This window comes from Leptosomus discolor, chromosome 4, assembly GCF_034619465.1.
Source record: "Leptosomus discolor isolate bLepDis1 chromosome 4, bLepDis1.hap2, whole genome shotgun sequence".
Taxonomy (NCBI): Eukaryota; Metazoa; Chordata; class Aves; order Leptosomiformes; family Leptosomidae; genus Leptosomus; species Leptosomus discolor.
Genome location: NC_141394.1, coordinates 76799847 through 76813463, shown reverse-complemented (window position 1 = coordinate 76813463; position 13617 = coordinate 76799847). Strand labels below are relative to the sequence as shown.

The window sequence follows — 13617 nt, the reverse complement described above, 5'->3', positions numbered from 1 at the left end:
CTGTAATATCTTCTAGGAAGATATTGACGTGAATTGCAATTACTGTGGCTGTATGAGACTTAAATTCAGTTTAACCTGTAGGGCCTTGTCACAGGCTACAAACTCTATAGACCATAAAGGAAGAGTAAAGAAAGCAGCAGTATAACAGCAGGGAGGATTTATGTTTGCTGCCATAGCCTTGTTTGGCTTTTTCTCAAGCTCATTTTTGTCAGTCTCTAGAATTGGAGGGTTTTTATTTTGTCTTTGGGACAGACTTCGGGCTGTGACTGGCACAGTAGAGGCCTTTCTGTTTGGCCTCCACCGCTTCCTAATCTCGTACAAGTGGCTGTGCTCAGTAGAAGCAAAACGTGGCTCCGTGGAAACTCGATCTACTGAAGTCTGATGTATTCTGTGCTCCCTGTCTTCCTAGGAGTGCAGTCTGTCTTGTGCTCTCCTGTCTGCCCCACCCTCTTGTGTCTTATTCTTTCAAGTTGAAAGCAGCAAGGACAGAGTTACGACTCAGCTCTATGTTGAAATACTGTCGTGCTTAATGAGCGTGGGTCAGTAAAATGAAGCTGTTGGCCCACTAACAAGTGTATAGTCTCTCGTGAAGGAGTGAGGTGGGAGGTGAGGCTGTTCTCCTAGTATTGTCTAAGTTAATAGCTGGGAGGAGTTTAAGCCAAAAAGAGGGCAGTAGGGTAGAGTCCTTTTGCCCAGGAGCTGCCATAAAGCCTCCAGAAATGTTTGCCATTTAGCCTTGTGTAATTCTGGTCTCCTGTGGAAAGCATTGGAGTTGCAGGAAGTAAGTAAAGTGTCTTCATCAAAGAAGTAACGTTCCTACATGGGGCTTTTGTAGGTCTTGCAGAAAGTTGAGATAGAGGAATCCCTACATGTGAGGTGCAAGCAGAACAAACACCGCCTCTACAAAATCAAATTCCATTTCTTGCCCCATGAATACTACCGAGAGGAAAAGTGTGTGAAGCCCAGGGAGATCTTGCACTTCATGGAAACAAGGTCAGTTTGCTTTCACACACTTCAATATTTGCTCTTCTTTTGTCTTTCCATGGGCTCTAAGGGTCACTGAATGCTGTTTATTCCTGCTGCTATGGCTTTCAGAGCCACAGCTTCCTGCAGATATGCTTGCAGAAGTATCTGCACAGCTGCTTGAATAAAACTGTGGGTCTGTGGCGTGGTAACAGTGCAGAATTGTATCAAGGCAGATCTTTCACTTGTCTCCAATTATACTTGGAGAAGAGCCGTATAAGCAACATCTCATTCCTTATCTTTGGATGCTTAAACATTTATTACCAGGAAAAATGTTTGAATACTTTAGGTATCCCTTGGTGCTTTCATTGAACAAAACTAAGCCTTAAATTTTTTATTCATTTTTAAAAATAAATCTGAAAAGGCTGGCTTCCCACCCCCCCCACTTTCTTTTTTTCCCCTGATTCCTTCCCCATGTCTGGCCAAATCTGTGTAGATAAAAGTAGAACACTTAATGATGAGGGTCTATTGAAAGCTATTTTTGTTTTGCAAAAAGGCTTCGTTGGTTTCTTCTGCCTTGGCGCCACGTGAGTTCAAGCTGGGTTACTTTATTTAACAATTTCGCATGTGCTCATTGGTTTAAAAAAGAAAAAAGTCCAGTGGTAGGTAAACCATCTCCTCTGAAGGTCAATCTGATGTGCAGATTTTATGTCCAGATGAGCTCATCTTTTTAAGCTCTGGATGCATGGCTGCATCTGTGACTGGGAGAGATGATACCAGCCTGTTGATTCCTACAGGAACGGGAAAGGAATGAGAAGAAAAATTACTTGCCTTGTCCTAGAGGTACTTTTGCATCCACTAGACACTATGTCCTCTCATGAGTTGACTGGCTTCTTAAACAAATCCATTTTCTGACAACTTGAAATTGGCTGCGGTACTGCTGAGCGTTGACATTCTGGGGTGCTGCTTCTTTCAGGTTCTTTAAAATTTTTCTGGAAGCGATTAAAAGGAAGAGCGCAAAGATGGCGTCTTTTAGTGAAGTCAGCGCGCGGAAGGCAAGTCGGAAAGATTTAGACAGTGACCAAGACAAGGTACAAAGAACATTACCTGAAAAATGCCTCACTTCCTTTACCTGTTTTTGAGAGCCAGAATTTGGAAAAGCGTAGAATGTTTCAATGTGAACATGAAACGAGTGAATACTAAATTACATCTTAAATATTTTCTTTATGCATAAACTTTCTTTGTGATCTCATAAAATTAACAAGGATATTAAAGTTGCTGTGTATTAAATCCTAATTGAATTGTGCTCCAAAAGTGCCTGTTTATTTTGGCTTCAGTGATATAAAAGCATATTACTCTCCATTGGCTGCCAGATCAATGTAGCAGTGGTTGTCAAAACTGTGGGGAAGATCCTATTTTTTCACTGAAAGGTTTTTGCACGTTCCTTCTGCCGCTCCTCTCCCATCAAGGTCTGCTGTGTAAGCAGTCTGATAGCTTCTCTCTCTTGTAGACGTTTATCTTGTTTAATGTTAAAGTTACCGTGAATGTAAATTCATTATTTCCTTGTAGTGGGGGGCTTATAGAAATTAAGTTGTCCTTAAAAGTAGAACCTAGAGGAAGGGATTGTTAAATCCCAAATGTTTGGCTAAAGCCTTTTGATGCGGTTGATGCTTCTTAGTAGTCAGCCTGATTATCTGGTCTGTCATGGATTTCTAGACCCAGAATAATCAGGAAGCTCCAGCAGAGGAAGAAGAGAACATTGTTGATGCAGAAGCTGATGAAGGGGATGGCGATGCTACAGAAGCGAAACGGAGGAAGAACCAGGAAGAAGAGGTGATGATTTTATAGGTGCTCAGCACTGCACTTGTATTCCCCTTTGCCTTGGTTTGAGTTGGGAAGGAGAGCTTCCATTGAAACAAAATGCTGAAAAAACCCCAAACCCCACTTGAAAGGAGATTGGAAAGTCTCTGCTTTGTGCTGGTCAGCTTTGATTTGGATGGGGGGGAAGACTAGAGCAGAAGATGTGGGCTGAGACTTGTGATGATGTTGGTCATCGTAGTTGAGCCTGATCACTGCTGTCCTTTAGGGGTAATACAGGCCCGTGCAAGTTAGAGATGGAAGAGATCTGGGTTTTTCTGGAGCCTTGTTCTTCAGGCACTGTGTAAATGTGTCTGGCAGTCCGGCTGTCTGTGCTGTAGGTCACCTTAACTTTACCTCTTGCTAAGTTCATGCCATTAATTGTTCTTAAAACTTTACTGTGACTCTTAATAAATATTCTGCCTGGCTCTGCATGTTTTTCTGTGTTCATTACTTCATAATTACTGCTTAAAAGGTGGGTTGCTGTAATTTCAGCAAGAGGGTAGAGTAATTGAAAATCCTGAGAGAATCCCATCATCAGAGTTGGGCCATGGGAAGAGCCTTTTTCGGGAGGAGAAAATGAAATTCTGCTACAGTCCCAATAACCTGTAGCATCCCAGACTATTGAGGAATAATGGCAAGGTTATAAAGAAACAGAGACTAAACCGGATCTGTTGTGTTGTTTTCTTTACGACAGAGCTGCGTTTTCATTGTGTCATAGGTGAGATCCTTCCAACTCAACTGTCAAGAGTGTTCATGAATAAAACTGATCGTGGTGCACTTTGTTTCTGTACATGTGCTGGCTCAGATAAATATAACATTATTTCTTTGCAGGTTGATTATGAGAGTGAAGAAGAGAATGGGGAAGAAAACGTTGAGGAGAATCTAGAAGATGAAGAGGCTGAATCAGAAAAAGAAAGGACTTCCGGTCCCGAAGAAGATCAGAATGGAGCAGATGGTGATGAATTTCAACATCTTTCCTTCATGCCTCAGACTAAATCAGAGAAAGATCAGTTACTTCAGTCAGCAGAGTTGCGAGTGAATGCTGTCCTGGACAGCCACCCATCGATACAGGATTACACATTTGACACCGAAAATGAGCTTTGGTGTGAGGTGAGATGGTGGTGCCTGGAAACATCTGCGTGTGGTTGCGCAATGGTTGCATGTAGCTCGCGTAACAAACGGATCTTTTCAGTGCAGTGCTGCTGTTTTGTTTCAGCAATCCTGTATTAATACAGAAAACTGGCAGTACAAATGTATTTCTTGACATAATTTTTAGTAGCTTCTAACTTTCAGAATGCCTGATGAAACTTAGGGTTTTGACACGTTTATTGTGGTTTAATCTTTAATATATGATGCACCACTGTGTAGCTCTTGGTGAATTAAAAGTGATGGCTGGACTGTTGAAAAAGTCTAAACATTTCAAAAAAACCAAAGAAAAACCACAACAAACACATACCCTACTCCCCCCCCCCCCCCCCCCCCAAAAAAGCCACCCAAAAAAACCCAATCAGTATCAGTTCAGAGATCTTGAAAGCAATCTGGATGAATGATCCTGCTGTTCATGTTAGCATTATAGACTGTAATTCTAGTCAGACATTTACGTTCCTAAACACACAACTAAGATAATTCCAGTTGTCTACTTTTCCCCTAAAAAGAAGCAGGCTGGTTATTGAGCCTCGTGTCCAAGCTTCCTTACAGGACAGCACTACGCTGGGTTTTTTCCTCTTAGGTTTCATTGACGCTTCCGTTGATGAAGGTGTACTTCGATCTCTCCTCCTTGCTTGTCTCTCTCGCACGAAGCACGGTCATTCACGAGGTGAAGGGGATCACACGCTGCCTGTTGAATGAAAGTACCAGCAAGCACGGGGAGAAGGAACTCGTTCTGCACACCGAGGGGATCAACCTCACGGAGCTGTTCCGTTACTCGGATGTATGTAACCTATTTATCATCCCGAACTCGAGTGATCTGTTGTGTTCTGGGGAGAGACAGCGGATGCCAGATGCCATTTGCATTTAGCAGGGGTGATGTGTAGCCTTTTCAGTTCTTAAACTCTCTTCTTCCTCCTTTTTACCTCCAGACGTGTTCAGAGCTCAGCAGAGCCTTTTCTCAAGGGGAGCTTGCAAATCACTTTTTGTGCAGCAGCCCAGTGTCTAATGACAGATAATTTCACACTGCGCTTCTAAATGTCTCTCCAAACGTTCCTTGAGGGAGTTCTTCCATCTAAATGAATTGCAGTACTTGGAGATGGATAGTTCTGTTAGGCCATCTAGCCCATAACTCTACAGGATTGTTTTAAGCTACATCTCTACTGCTTTTGCTAAAAGTTCTGGCCTGCTGAGACAGACTGGGCATTGCATTGTGTTGCTTGGAAGACTTTAACACATTCCTCTGCTGCTTGGGATGGTTTGTTTGTTTGCTTTTTCTAATTTCAGATCACTTTCTCCTGTGGTGAGTTTTGATTCCAGTACTCTTATTCATGTATATGATGCTGTGATCCCTAGCTTCACCATAAATCCCCAGAATCACTTTTGTCTGAGCTGCTGCCTGGCTGTTCTGTAACTGTTGGTGCTACTTCAGCTAATGAAAAATGGAGAAGAAGGTTGTTAGCTTAGCTGAAGTGATTTGGAAATACAGAGTAACTACTGCCCTAATTTGTATCTGTGTTTTTTTTGCTTTCAGATTTTGGATCTGAACAGACTTTATTCCAATGATATTCATGCCATGGCTAAGAATTATGGAATTGAGTCTGCCCTGAGGGTGATTATAAAAGAAATAAAAGATGTATTTGCTGTATATGGTAAGATTTCTTTGTATTTTTAAAGGTAGTCTTTATTATCATCATTAAGATAGGAAAACCCATCCATCGTGCTTACAAAGTTACCGTTTTGCATCATTTTTTTTCATATGTGTATTTTGAAGTTGCACCTTTTCATCATTTTAATCATTATAGTGCCTTCTTCATAAGTTAATTGTTAGGTTCCATTTAATCAGTAGAAAATTCACTGAACAAGGTTGAATTTATCTCCCCCTTCATAGAGCCTTTCTATTCTGGTATTTCATTTTTTTTCTTTGCAAGCTGGAAGGTCCAGATGAATTAACTCTTGATGTCTAACAGTTAGCTTTCTCAGGCTTGTATAGTGGCCCCGAGAATAGGATTAACCTTGCCCCACTCTAGCTCTTTAACCATGGGAGTCTAGGCTCCCTTTGTAATTGAGTTTGTCCGTCTTTCCTAAAATAGCTGTGCTGCGTTGTCTGAATGTTCTTCTCTCTGCATAGTTTATTCAGAGAGTCCGGGCAACTAGCTTAGGGAAGATGCCGGACCTCGTGGGCTGCTAAAGTTAGGCATGTTGAATTTGCCTTCAGTGAGGTAAGGCTTGCTGTGAATTAAACTATTGAAAAGAGGGAAGATTAATACAGTGGGAATTTTAGCAACCAGTTATATCAAACAGATTTGCCAGCTGGCGGTGCGGAATGGTCTGACCTTCAGGTTGTTCAAGAACTGCTAGGTAAATGTTGACAGAGCTGTTAATGATCCCCCGTTACACTGACTCCACAAATGTTATTTAAAACAAGAGCTATTTCTTTTTAGCCTAAATGGGGTTGCCTGTACATGCCTCATACCACACAAAGAACATATCAGAACCTCTCTGACTCGGGCTAGTGCAGGCCACCAGGTGAGGGGCTAGAGCTCCGTCCTGTCACAGATGGATGTATGTATGATCCCCTTCTGCACCGACAAAGATGGTGCAGACCTTGCTGCTTTCTGTAGAGAAACTCTGCTGCCTTACAGCATTCCTGACATTTTAGTTTCCCTGGAGAGATACTGTTTTATATTACAGTGAGGGCTGACTCTCTTGAACGTTTGAGGGCAGCAGTTAAGCCAGCTACGCACAAAGAGGTGCAACTGCCAGAGGAATGTTAACAGAGATGTTCTCCATGTTGATTAGATTCAGGGCGTTTAATTTAGACCTGATTTATTAAAAAAAAAACCCAAACCCACAACACCTTAGCCCTTGAATGCTCTGATGATTGCTCTTCCTTGTGTTCTCAGGAATTGTGGTCGACCCTCGGCACCTCTCACTTGTGGCAGATTACATGTGTTTTGAAGGATTTTATAAACCGCTGAATCGTTTTGGAATTCAGTCCAACTCCTCCCCTCTGCAACAGATGACATTTGAAACCAGCTACAAATTCTTGAAGGAAGCAACAATGATGGGTAAATGGTTTAGTTTGAAATATATTGCTGCAGCATTTCACATATGCTTTGTTTTCGTCGTAACCTTCCACTACTTTGAGTAATGCATAATTGCATTATAAAAAATGCCAGAGGCTAAAATTTTAATTAAGCCCTTGCCTAGGAGAGTGTTCCAGATGTTTTTAATAAAGTTCTGTCAGCTTAAATGAAGTCAGCTCCCACATGTAATTTGTGGGGTCTGTGACTCCTTTCTTTAAGAATTTGATAGGCATTTTTATAACAAACCTTAAGATTGTTAAGATTTATTACCGCAAAGCTTTATAGCAGACTACTAAATCTGCCTTTTTCTGTCTCTTCTATTAAAATTGTCATCTCTGCTTTGTTTTCATGTCTCTATTATAACTTCCATATTTTCATCTCTTCTCTAACCTTGCTATTCAGGATTTTATTGGGAGAACAGTCCTCCTGGTTGTTACTTTGATTCCGTTTTTTCCTCTACTTTGTAGCACTTTTTTATCTTGGTTTGTTTCCTTCAAACACAGACAAAGAGTCAGATTTGTTTGTCTAATGGTAGGTTTCTGGTGCTATCTGAGATGCCCAAGAGTATCCTTTCTGGCCTCTGCTGCTCTGGAAGGTGTGGACACCACGTGGCTGCACGGATCATTTAGGGCATTTGAAATGGCACTGGCCGTCTGCATGGAGCAGTCTTAGCCAAAAAACTTGTGCTTTAAAACTGTTTCACTGTGAGGATGGCAGAGCGCTGGAACAGGCTGCCCAGGGAGGCTGTGGAGTCTCCTTCTCTGGAGACATCCAAAACCCTCCTGGACGTGTTCCTGTGTGACCTGCTGTAGGTGGTCCTGCTCTGGCAGGGGGGTTGGACTAGGTGATCTTTTGAGGTCCCTTCCAACCCCTGACATTCTGTGATTCTGTGAGTAGACAGCTTGCTTGATCTCGTGCGTTGAGTACTAACTGTGGCTTCCTTTTGCAAATAGCCTTGGCTTCTGTCACTTACCAGTTGGGTACTCCTGCTCTTCTTGGATGCTCCTGTGCTGCCACCTTTGCTACCTGTTACAAATGGGAAAAGCTCTCAACCTGATCTTTTCAGCTAGGACCTTAAACTGTCTTGCACAGGTGGCAGAGATACTTTTATCACTAAATTTATTTTTATTAATGCTGCTCTGTACCCTTTCTGGGAAGGTAATTTGGGTTTTAATGAATAGTGTTGGTTACAATTGACTTAAAATTCACCTGAAAATCAGGAAGGAAAAGTGTAAATCCCGGGTGAAATTGAACAAAGAGGATGTTTCGTGCGCACCTGTGCACGCTCTCTGGTTTTATGTTGTATCACACATTGACTTAGAAATAAGATAAGGCTTTTGCCAGGTGAAACGTAGCTCTATTTATGGATAATGTTCCGAATAAAGACATGAAGTGGGCACTGACAGAAGCGCCCGGTGAATGGGCAGGAAAACCACACCGATTACAAGTGGAGGGAGGTACTGATTTCACCAGGATGGGAATGAGAGTCATCATGTGGATTGCAGCAATCTGGAACTAATTTGCTTTAACGTAACTGATAACTTGACTGTACAGTTAAAGAGATGCTGCAGAGGTGCCTGCTGATGGCCTGAGCAGTAAGGCAGCAAAAAGGCGGCTGGCGGCTGCGCAGGGCTACCGTGGGGAGTGCCGTTAGAGTGCAGGTGGGACCCAGCAGAGCGCTGGTCGGGGTTTAGGGTGCAGAGGGCATGCTGCATCAGACGTGAGATCCCTTCGGCTGTCTGCTGGAAGAATAACTCTTTGTTAACACCATGTGAGCAAACGGGACAGTTACGACTGTTTTAATGATCTAACAAAGGAGCTTTTTTCCTTTCTTCAGCTGACACACATTTAGGAGCAGCTATTTAGTTATTCAGCTGGAGCTGAGATCAGAGCAGCAGGCACATGCCATACACGGTGCTATGGTGCAGCTCCACCCCTCCCTTCCTCTGTGTGACAGAAAATTCAGTAGGTTTTGCTAATAAAGATGACCCAAACTTATCAAAAGTTTTAATGATTTTATTTCCAGTCTTCCTCTAATGACAAAATTCCAGCTTGCTGTAGTTAGGATGAATGAAAAACAGCCTGGACTTTTATAAAAACAGCAAAAGCAAAACAGTCCTAGCCAGACATGTCATCTGGAGAGCTTCCAAATTTCTGTGACACTATTTCGCTACAGTGAGTAACCACAAAATCAAAGGAATTCGTGGAATGTCTCTCCAGTGAAAAGTTCTCCTCGCATCTAGCCCAAAGGATTTAAAATCCACATCAAAAGTATTCAGTCTAACAAAGGAAAAAGGCAGCAATGAAAAGAGAATCTTTTGGGGTTTGCCTCACTGATGTGTTTTTTTAGCGATCTGTTTAATCAGCAGAATGTGTTCACTGGAAGGTCAAATCTGTGTTCTCTTAGAATTCAGAACGTGTTGTCTTTTCGTGCTGAACAGAGAGAGTTTAGTAACGCGGGGCCTAATTCTTTGCTTGCACAAAAAGGGGTGAGTGAGATAACAGTTGTGGCAGGAGGGGTAGGAAGAGTTTTTGGACTCCTGCTCTCAGAAACACAGATTCAATCTGGGCAGTAGGTGGCAGTGCCTTTCTGAAACGAGGGGGGGGGCTGACCCAGATGCCTTCTTGCCTGTAAACCAAAATGCTTTCTTTCCAGCACTGACCTTTGAGAAGCCTTTGGAAACCCCCTGACAGGATTGTGTTTGAATTCCCTTACAGGTGCCCATGATGAACTGCGATCCCCCTCTGCCTGCCTGGTGGTTGGGAAAGTTGTGAAAGGAGGGACTGGTTTGTTTGACCTCAAGCAACCCCTTACGTAGCGTTTGGGTTACGACTTAAGGATTCTGATGGAAATGCTTATCGTAAGAGAGATGGGTGCTCGACAGCCGCGCAACGAGGGCACGTCCTGTGTCCCCTTCATCTTCCCTGTGCCGATAGGTTTGTTAATCCGGGTACCTGATGAGCCTAATCTATTTAATGAGAATGTCTGCACCTATAGGAGCTATCTTTTGATCCAAAGAAACATTTATTTACTGTTCACTAGTGTAAAAAATGAGATTATTGGCTTACATAGAAAAAAATAAAATGAAGGAAACCGTCTGGTCTCAGGCAGGCTGTGCAGCAGCTGTGGCAGACGGAAGTCAAAGCAGAAGCTGGTTGTGCCGTCTGATTTTTGTGGGGCAGAACCCCATCTGGGTGGGTCGTGCCAGTTGCCACACGGTTGTTACTCGACAAATTCCCTGTCCTGGCAGTAGCATTCGGAGCTCCAGGGGTAGCTGGGCAGTGCTGTGCTGAAGCTTCAACATGGTAGCGAAGCGTCTGTGCTTGAGGCGTGTCCTCCCTTTTGCTGTACTTGCGTGCACTGCCATGACTTTTATAAGCTTTAGAGGATGCATTTTCCTATTTTGCTACTTCATTTGTTAAGAATTATGTGTCTGTGACACAATTGTTAAATTTCTTTATTAACCGAAGATCGGAATTCAGAGTTTTCATGGTTTTTATAGGCATTTTCCAGTGCCTAATCTTATGACTTCTTTGTATGGAACAGATCTCCGCACAGCGAGAAATCTGCGATTTGATAAAGATTTATTCCTTAAATGGCAATGTTGAGCTGCTGTAACAAGGACTAAACAAAAAACTCCTGTAAGAATAACCGAAACAGAGCTTTTAAACTATTTTTACTTAAATATTCTGTGTCGAAGATGATATTTAATAAAGGGAGTTGCAAAGAAATATTCTGAATACCCTATGATATGGCAGTGTTACCGAGGGAATTCTGTCATCTGGCCACCAGCCCTCGCTTTGACTCTGTTAAAAGTCACGTAGCCGAGAGCTGTTAGCCATTCTTCGGAAATCAGACTTGCTTGTTTGTACATTTGATTTTCACCCAAATGCGCTGCGCACAAGCAGTTAAAATTCTTTGGAGTTTGCTCACTACCATCTAGGCAAGTTTTCAACCCCTGATCATTCGCCGTGGTGCCTCTAAGCTAGGGGTGAAGTGCCAGAGCTCACTGAGCCAGCCGGGGAGCTGCCGCTTCCAGCGGAGCTGCGCTAAAGGGATTCACATCAGACAGTGGGAGACGTTGGCTTGGGATGGTGAAAGAGCCTCTGTGGAGTCTCTTGATGAACTCCATTCTGCCTCAGCCCCATCAAGCTGTGTCCACTGTACTGCAAGCTGTGCTGAAGCTTACAGAGTGCATTAGCTTGGTAGGTCTCTAGTTTCACTTTGCAGATCTTTGTGAAAGATTTCCTTGTGTCTTTCTCCAATCTCAGCACCTGCTCTGTGCTTCTCAAAACATGTCATTCTGTGAGCACCCCGGAAGGAATTAGTTGGATACGGTTTCACAGATGGTTAGAGGGGAAAGAACAAACGTCATAACAAAGAGATACTTAATTTCAGACTGTGGTCTATGCCGTTACAGACCATTTGCTGAGAAATATCCCCAAGAGGTGTTCACTGTCCTGCAGTGAAGAATATCTGTGCCACTTTTTCCATCTGGAGATGCGGCATCCTTCAGTTCTGTAAAGAGTTTGACCTAAATGACTCATTCATCCAGGTGTTCATATCCCTTCTCTGTGGTAAGAGGTCACTTCGTGTCACGGTAACGAGTTGTCCTCGGAGTTAGGGAGCCATGAAATACAAGAAAAATTACTAGCCTTATATTTTGGCATAATGCATCCACAAACAACTTCTGTGCATGTGAAATGTGTGCATGTGAAATGTGTGCATGTGAAATTATGCTGAAAAGAGATCGAGTCTCCCGAGCGACTTGGTGTCCTTCTCTAGACCCTAGCTTGCTTTTCCATCGCTGCCTGAAGCTCCCGAGGCCGGTGCTGCCTGTAGCAGTCCTTCCGGCAGGCTTGCTTGCTGCTTCACTGGTGAGAAGTAGTCCTGTGGGGTGATGGGACAGCGGTCAGCCAGTTTAGGGGAGCAAGGGGGGTGGATGCTGAATGAGCAGGGCAGCCAAGTGCCTATAAATATTACATAGTCTCGTTTTGAGGAAACGTACCGCAGTGCCCGTCCTGCGCTTTACAGCGCGTGGTGTGTCAAACTGCCGTTTCTTGCTCCCTGCAGAACGGGCTGTGCAGGAAAAGGTGCTGAATTCAGGAGGTGGTTAGCCAGTCCTGCTCCCAGGTTGTCTCATACTGATGATTCTTTAAACAGAGCTGTTTGGAAAATGTGCTCTGGCCGTGGCAGGGCGAACCAACCTCCCCTTTCAGTTTGGAGTTGCCTTTCAAATTTAGGCACAGGCCAGGATCTGAAAAACTATTCTGATCTGTACTGAAAGAACTGACACTGTAAAAAAACCCCTAACATTACAGTTCTTACCTGACATCCGCTTAGGAAAACAAAGTGGGGGGCTGTGGCTGTTCGTGGACAAAAGTGATAGGGGAGAGAGTATGGCAGGACCTCAGATGAGAGTCCATGTCTCCAAGGATGGAGAATGTTATGTATTTTGGTGTATAATGAGCTTAGTTTATACTGTGAAGGAGAGGCAGCTGAGGTAGCAATTATTCTTAATCCCCAGCATGAGTGGGTTGGCTTGGGAATCACCTAAACTGCCCTTTCTGAGATGGGAGGAGTTTGCTTAAAATTCACATGCGTGCAGAAAATGGAGGCAGAAGAAACATCCTGCTTCCTGTGGTCTGAAAATTTCTCTTTCTTCTCATGCAATGTGTAGCTACGCAGCCAGATGTTCTTTCTGGCTCCTCGCACCGATTGCTATCGCGGTACAGTACTTTTTGAGGAAGTGTGAGCTAGCTGCCCCCAAACAGGGTCTGGGAGAAGGCTGCAATAGTGGATGGGGCTCTTGCTGCTTTCTGATGGTGTAAAACGGACAAATGGAGTCAGTTTTGGCAGAAAGGACCCCAAAGAGCTGGCAGTAGATGTGATTTCGTAGAGGGGAGAAGATCGTGATTGAAAGGCCAGAAGAAAGCCCCTTTGGAGTGTGAGAATGGAGCTTTGCAAATACTTAAATAAGATGAGAGTTGATAACCGGGACTTCCTTTTTCTTTTTCTCTAAGTAAGTCTTACTGGTCTGAATCAGAATTCCGTGTGGTTTTTTGCTGCTGAGGAATACTTCTTGTTCTCTCTGGTGGCAGACCAAGCTGGGCTAGTGAGAAGTGGTGAAGGAACACATCAGATGGCGGCTGAGAACTCTTCCTGCTGTTTTTGACTGGTTTCTGCAGGATCACTTTGAAACACACCCTATTTATGAGTCTGTCTTCAAATACTCTTGATGATACTTTGACAGTTACCAGAAATGACGCAAAACTAATACTGAACAGTCAAATCTTGCAGCAGTTTCCTCTAGTTTGTGCGTGTATGCTCCATTTCCATTTGTAGGTGATACGGAAGTCAGATGCAGTGCTGGCAGTGGCCACGCTCTTAATGCTTCTTCCCTGGGGGCCATCCCTTCTCTTAACTCTCTGCTGCACTGCAGGGTGCCAGGATACCCTGAGACTGCAAAAACATGGGAGGAAGGAGAGGAGAGGTAGCTTCCAAAATTGCTTGCTTTCTATGTGTTATCTCTGTTAATAATAGCAAATGATCTGTCTG

General features: G+C 43.5%; 1 protein-coding gene across 1 annotated transcript in view; it reads left to right on the top strand.

The window, feature by feature from the left end:
- The window catches only part of POLR1A (RNA polymerase I subunit A), a 34459-nt gene extending 23987 nt beyond the window's left edge, over positions 1 to 10472 (top strand). The window contains exons 27-34 of the mRNA XM_086464709.1: positions 836 to 993; positions 1940 to 2054; positions 2680 to 2796; positions 3655 to 3933; positions 4553 to 4753; positions 5504 to 5621; positions 6876 to 7040; positions 9777 to 10472. Coding sequence (XP_086320835.1) covers positions 836 to 993; positions 1940 to 2054; positions 2680 to 2796; positions 3655 to 3933; positions 4553 to 4753; positions 5504 to 5621; positions 6876 to 7040; positions 9777 to 9877 — 1254 coding nt within the window. The 3' untranslated portion in view covers positions 9878 to 10472. The remainder of the gene's footprint in view (positions 1 to 835; positions 994 to 1939; positions 2055 to 2679; positions 2797 to 3654; positions 3934 to 4552; positions 4754 to 5503; positions 5622 to 6875; positions 7041 to 9776) is intronic.
- Positions 10473 to 13617: the final 3145 nt, after the last annotated feature.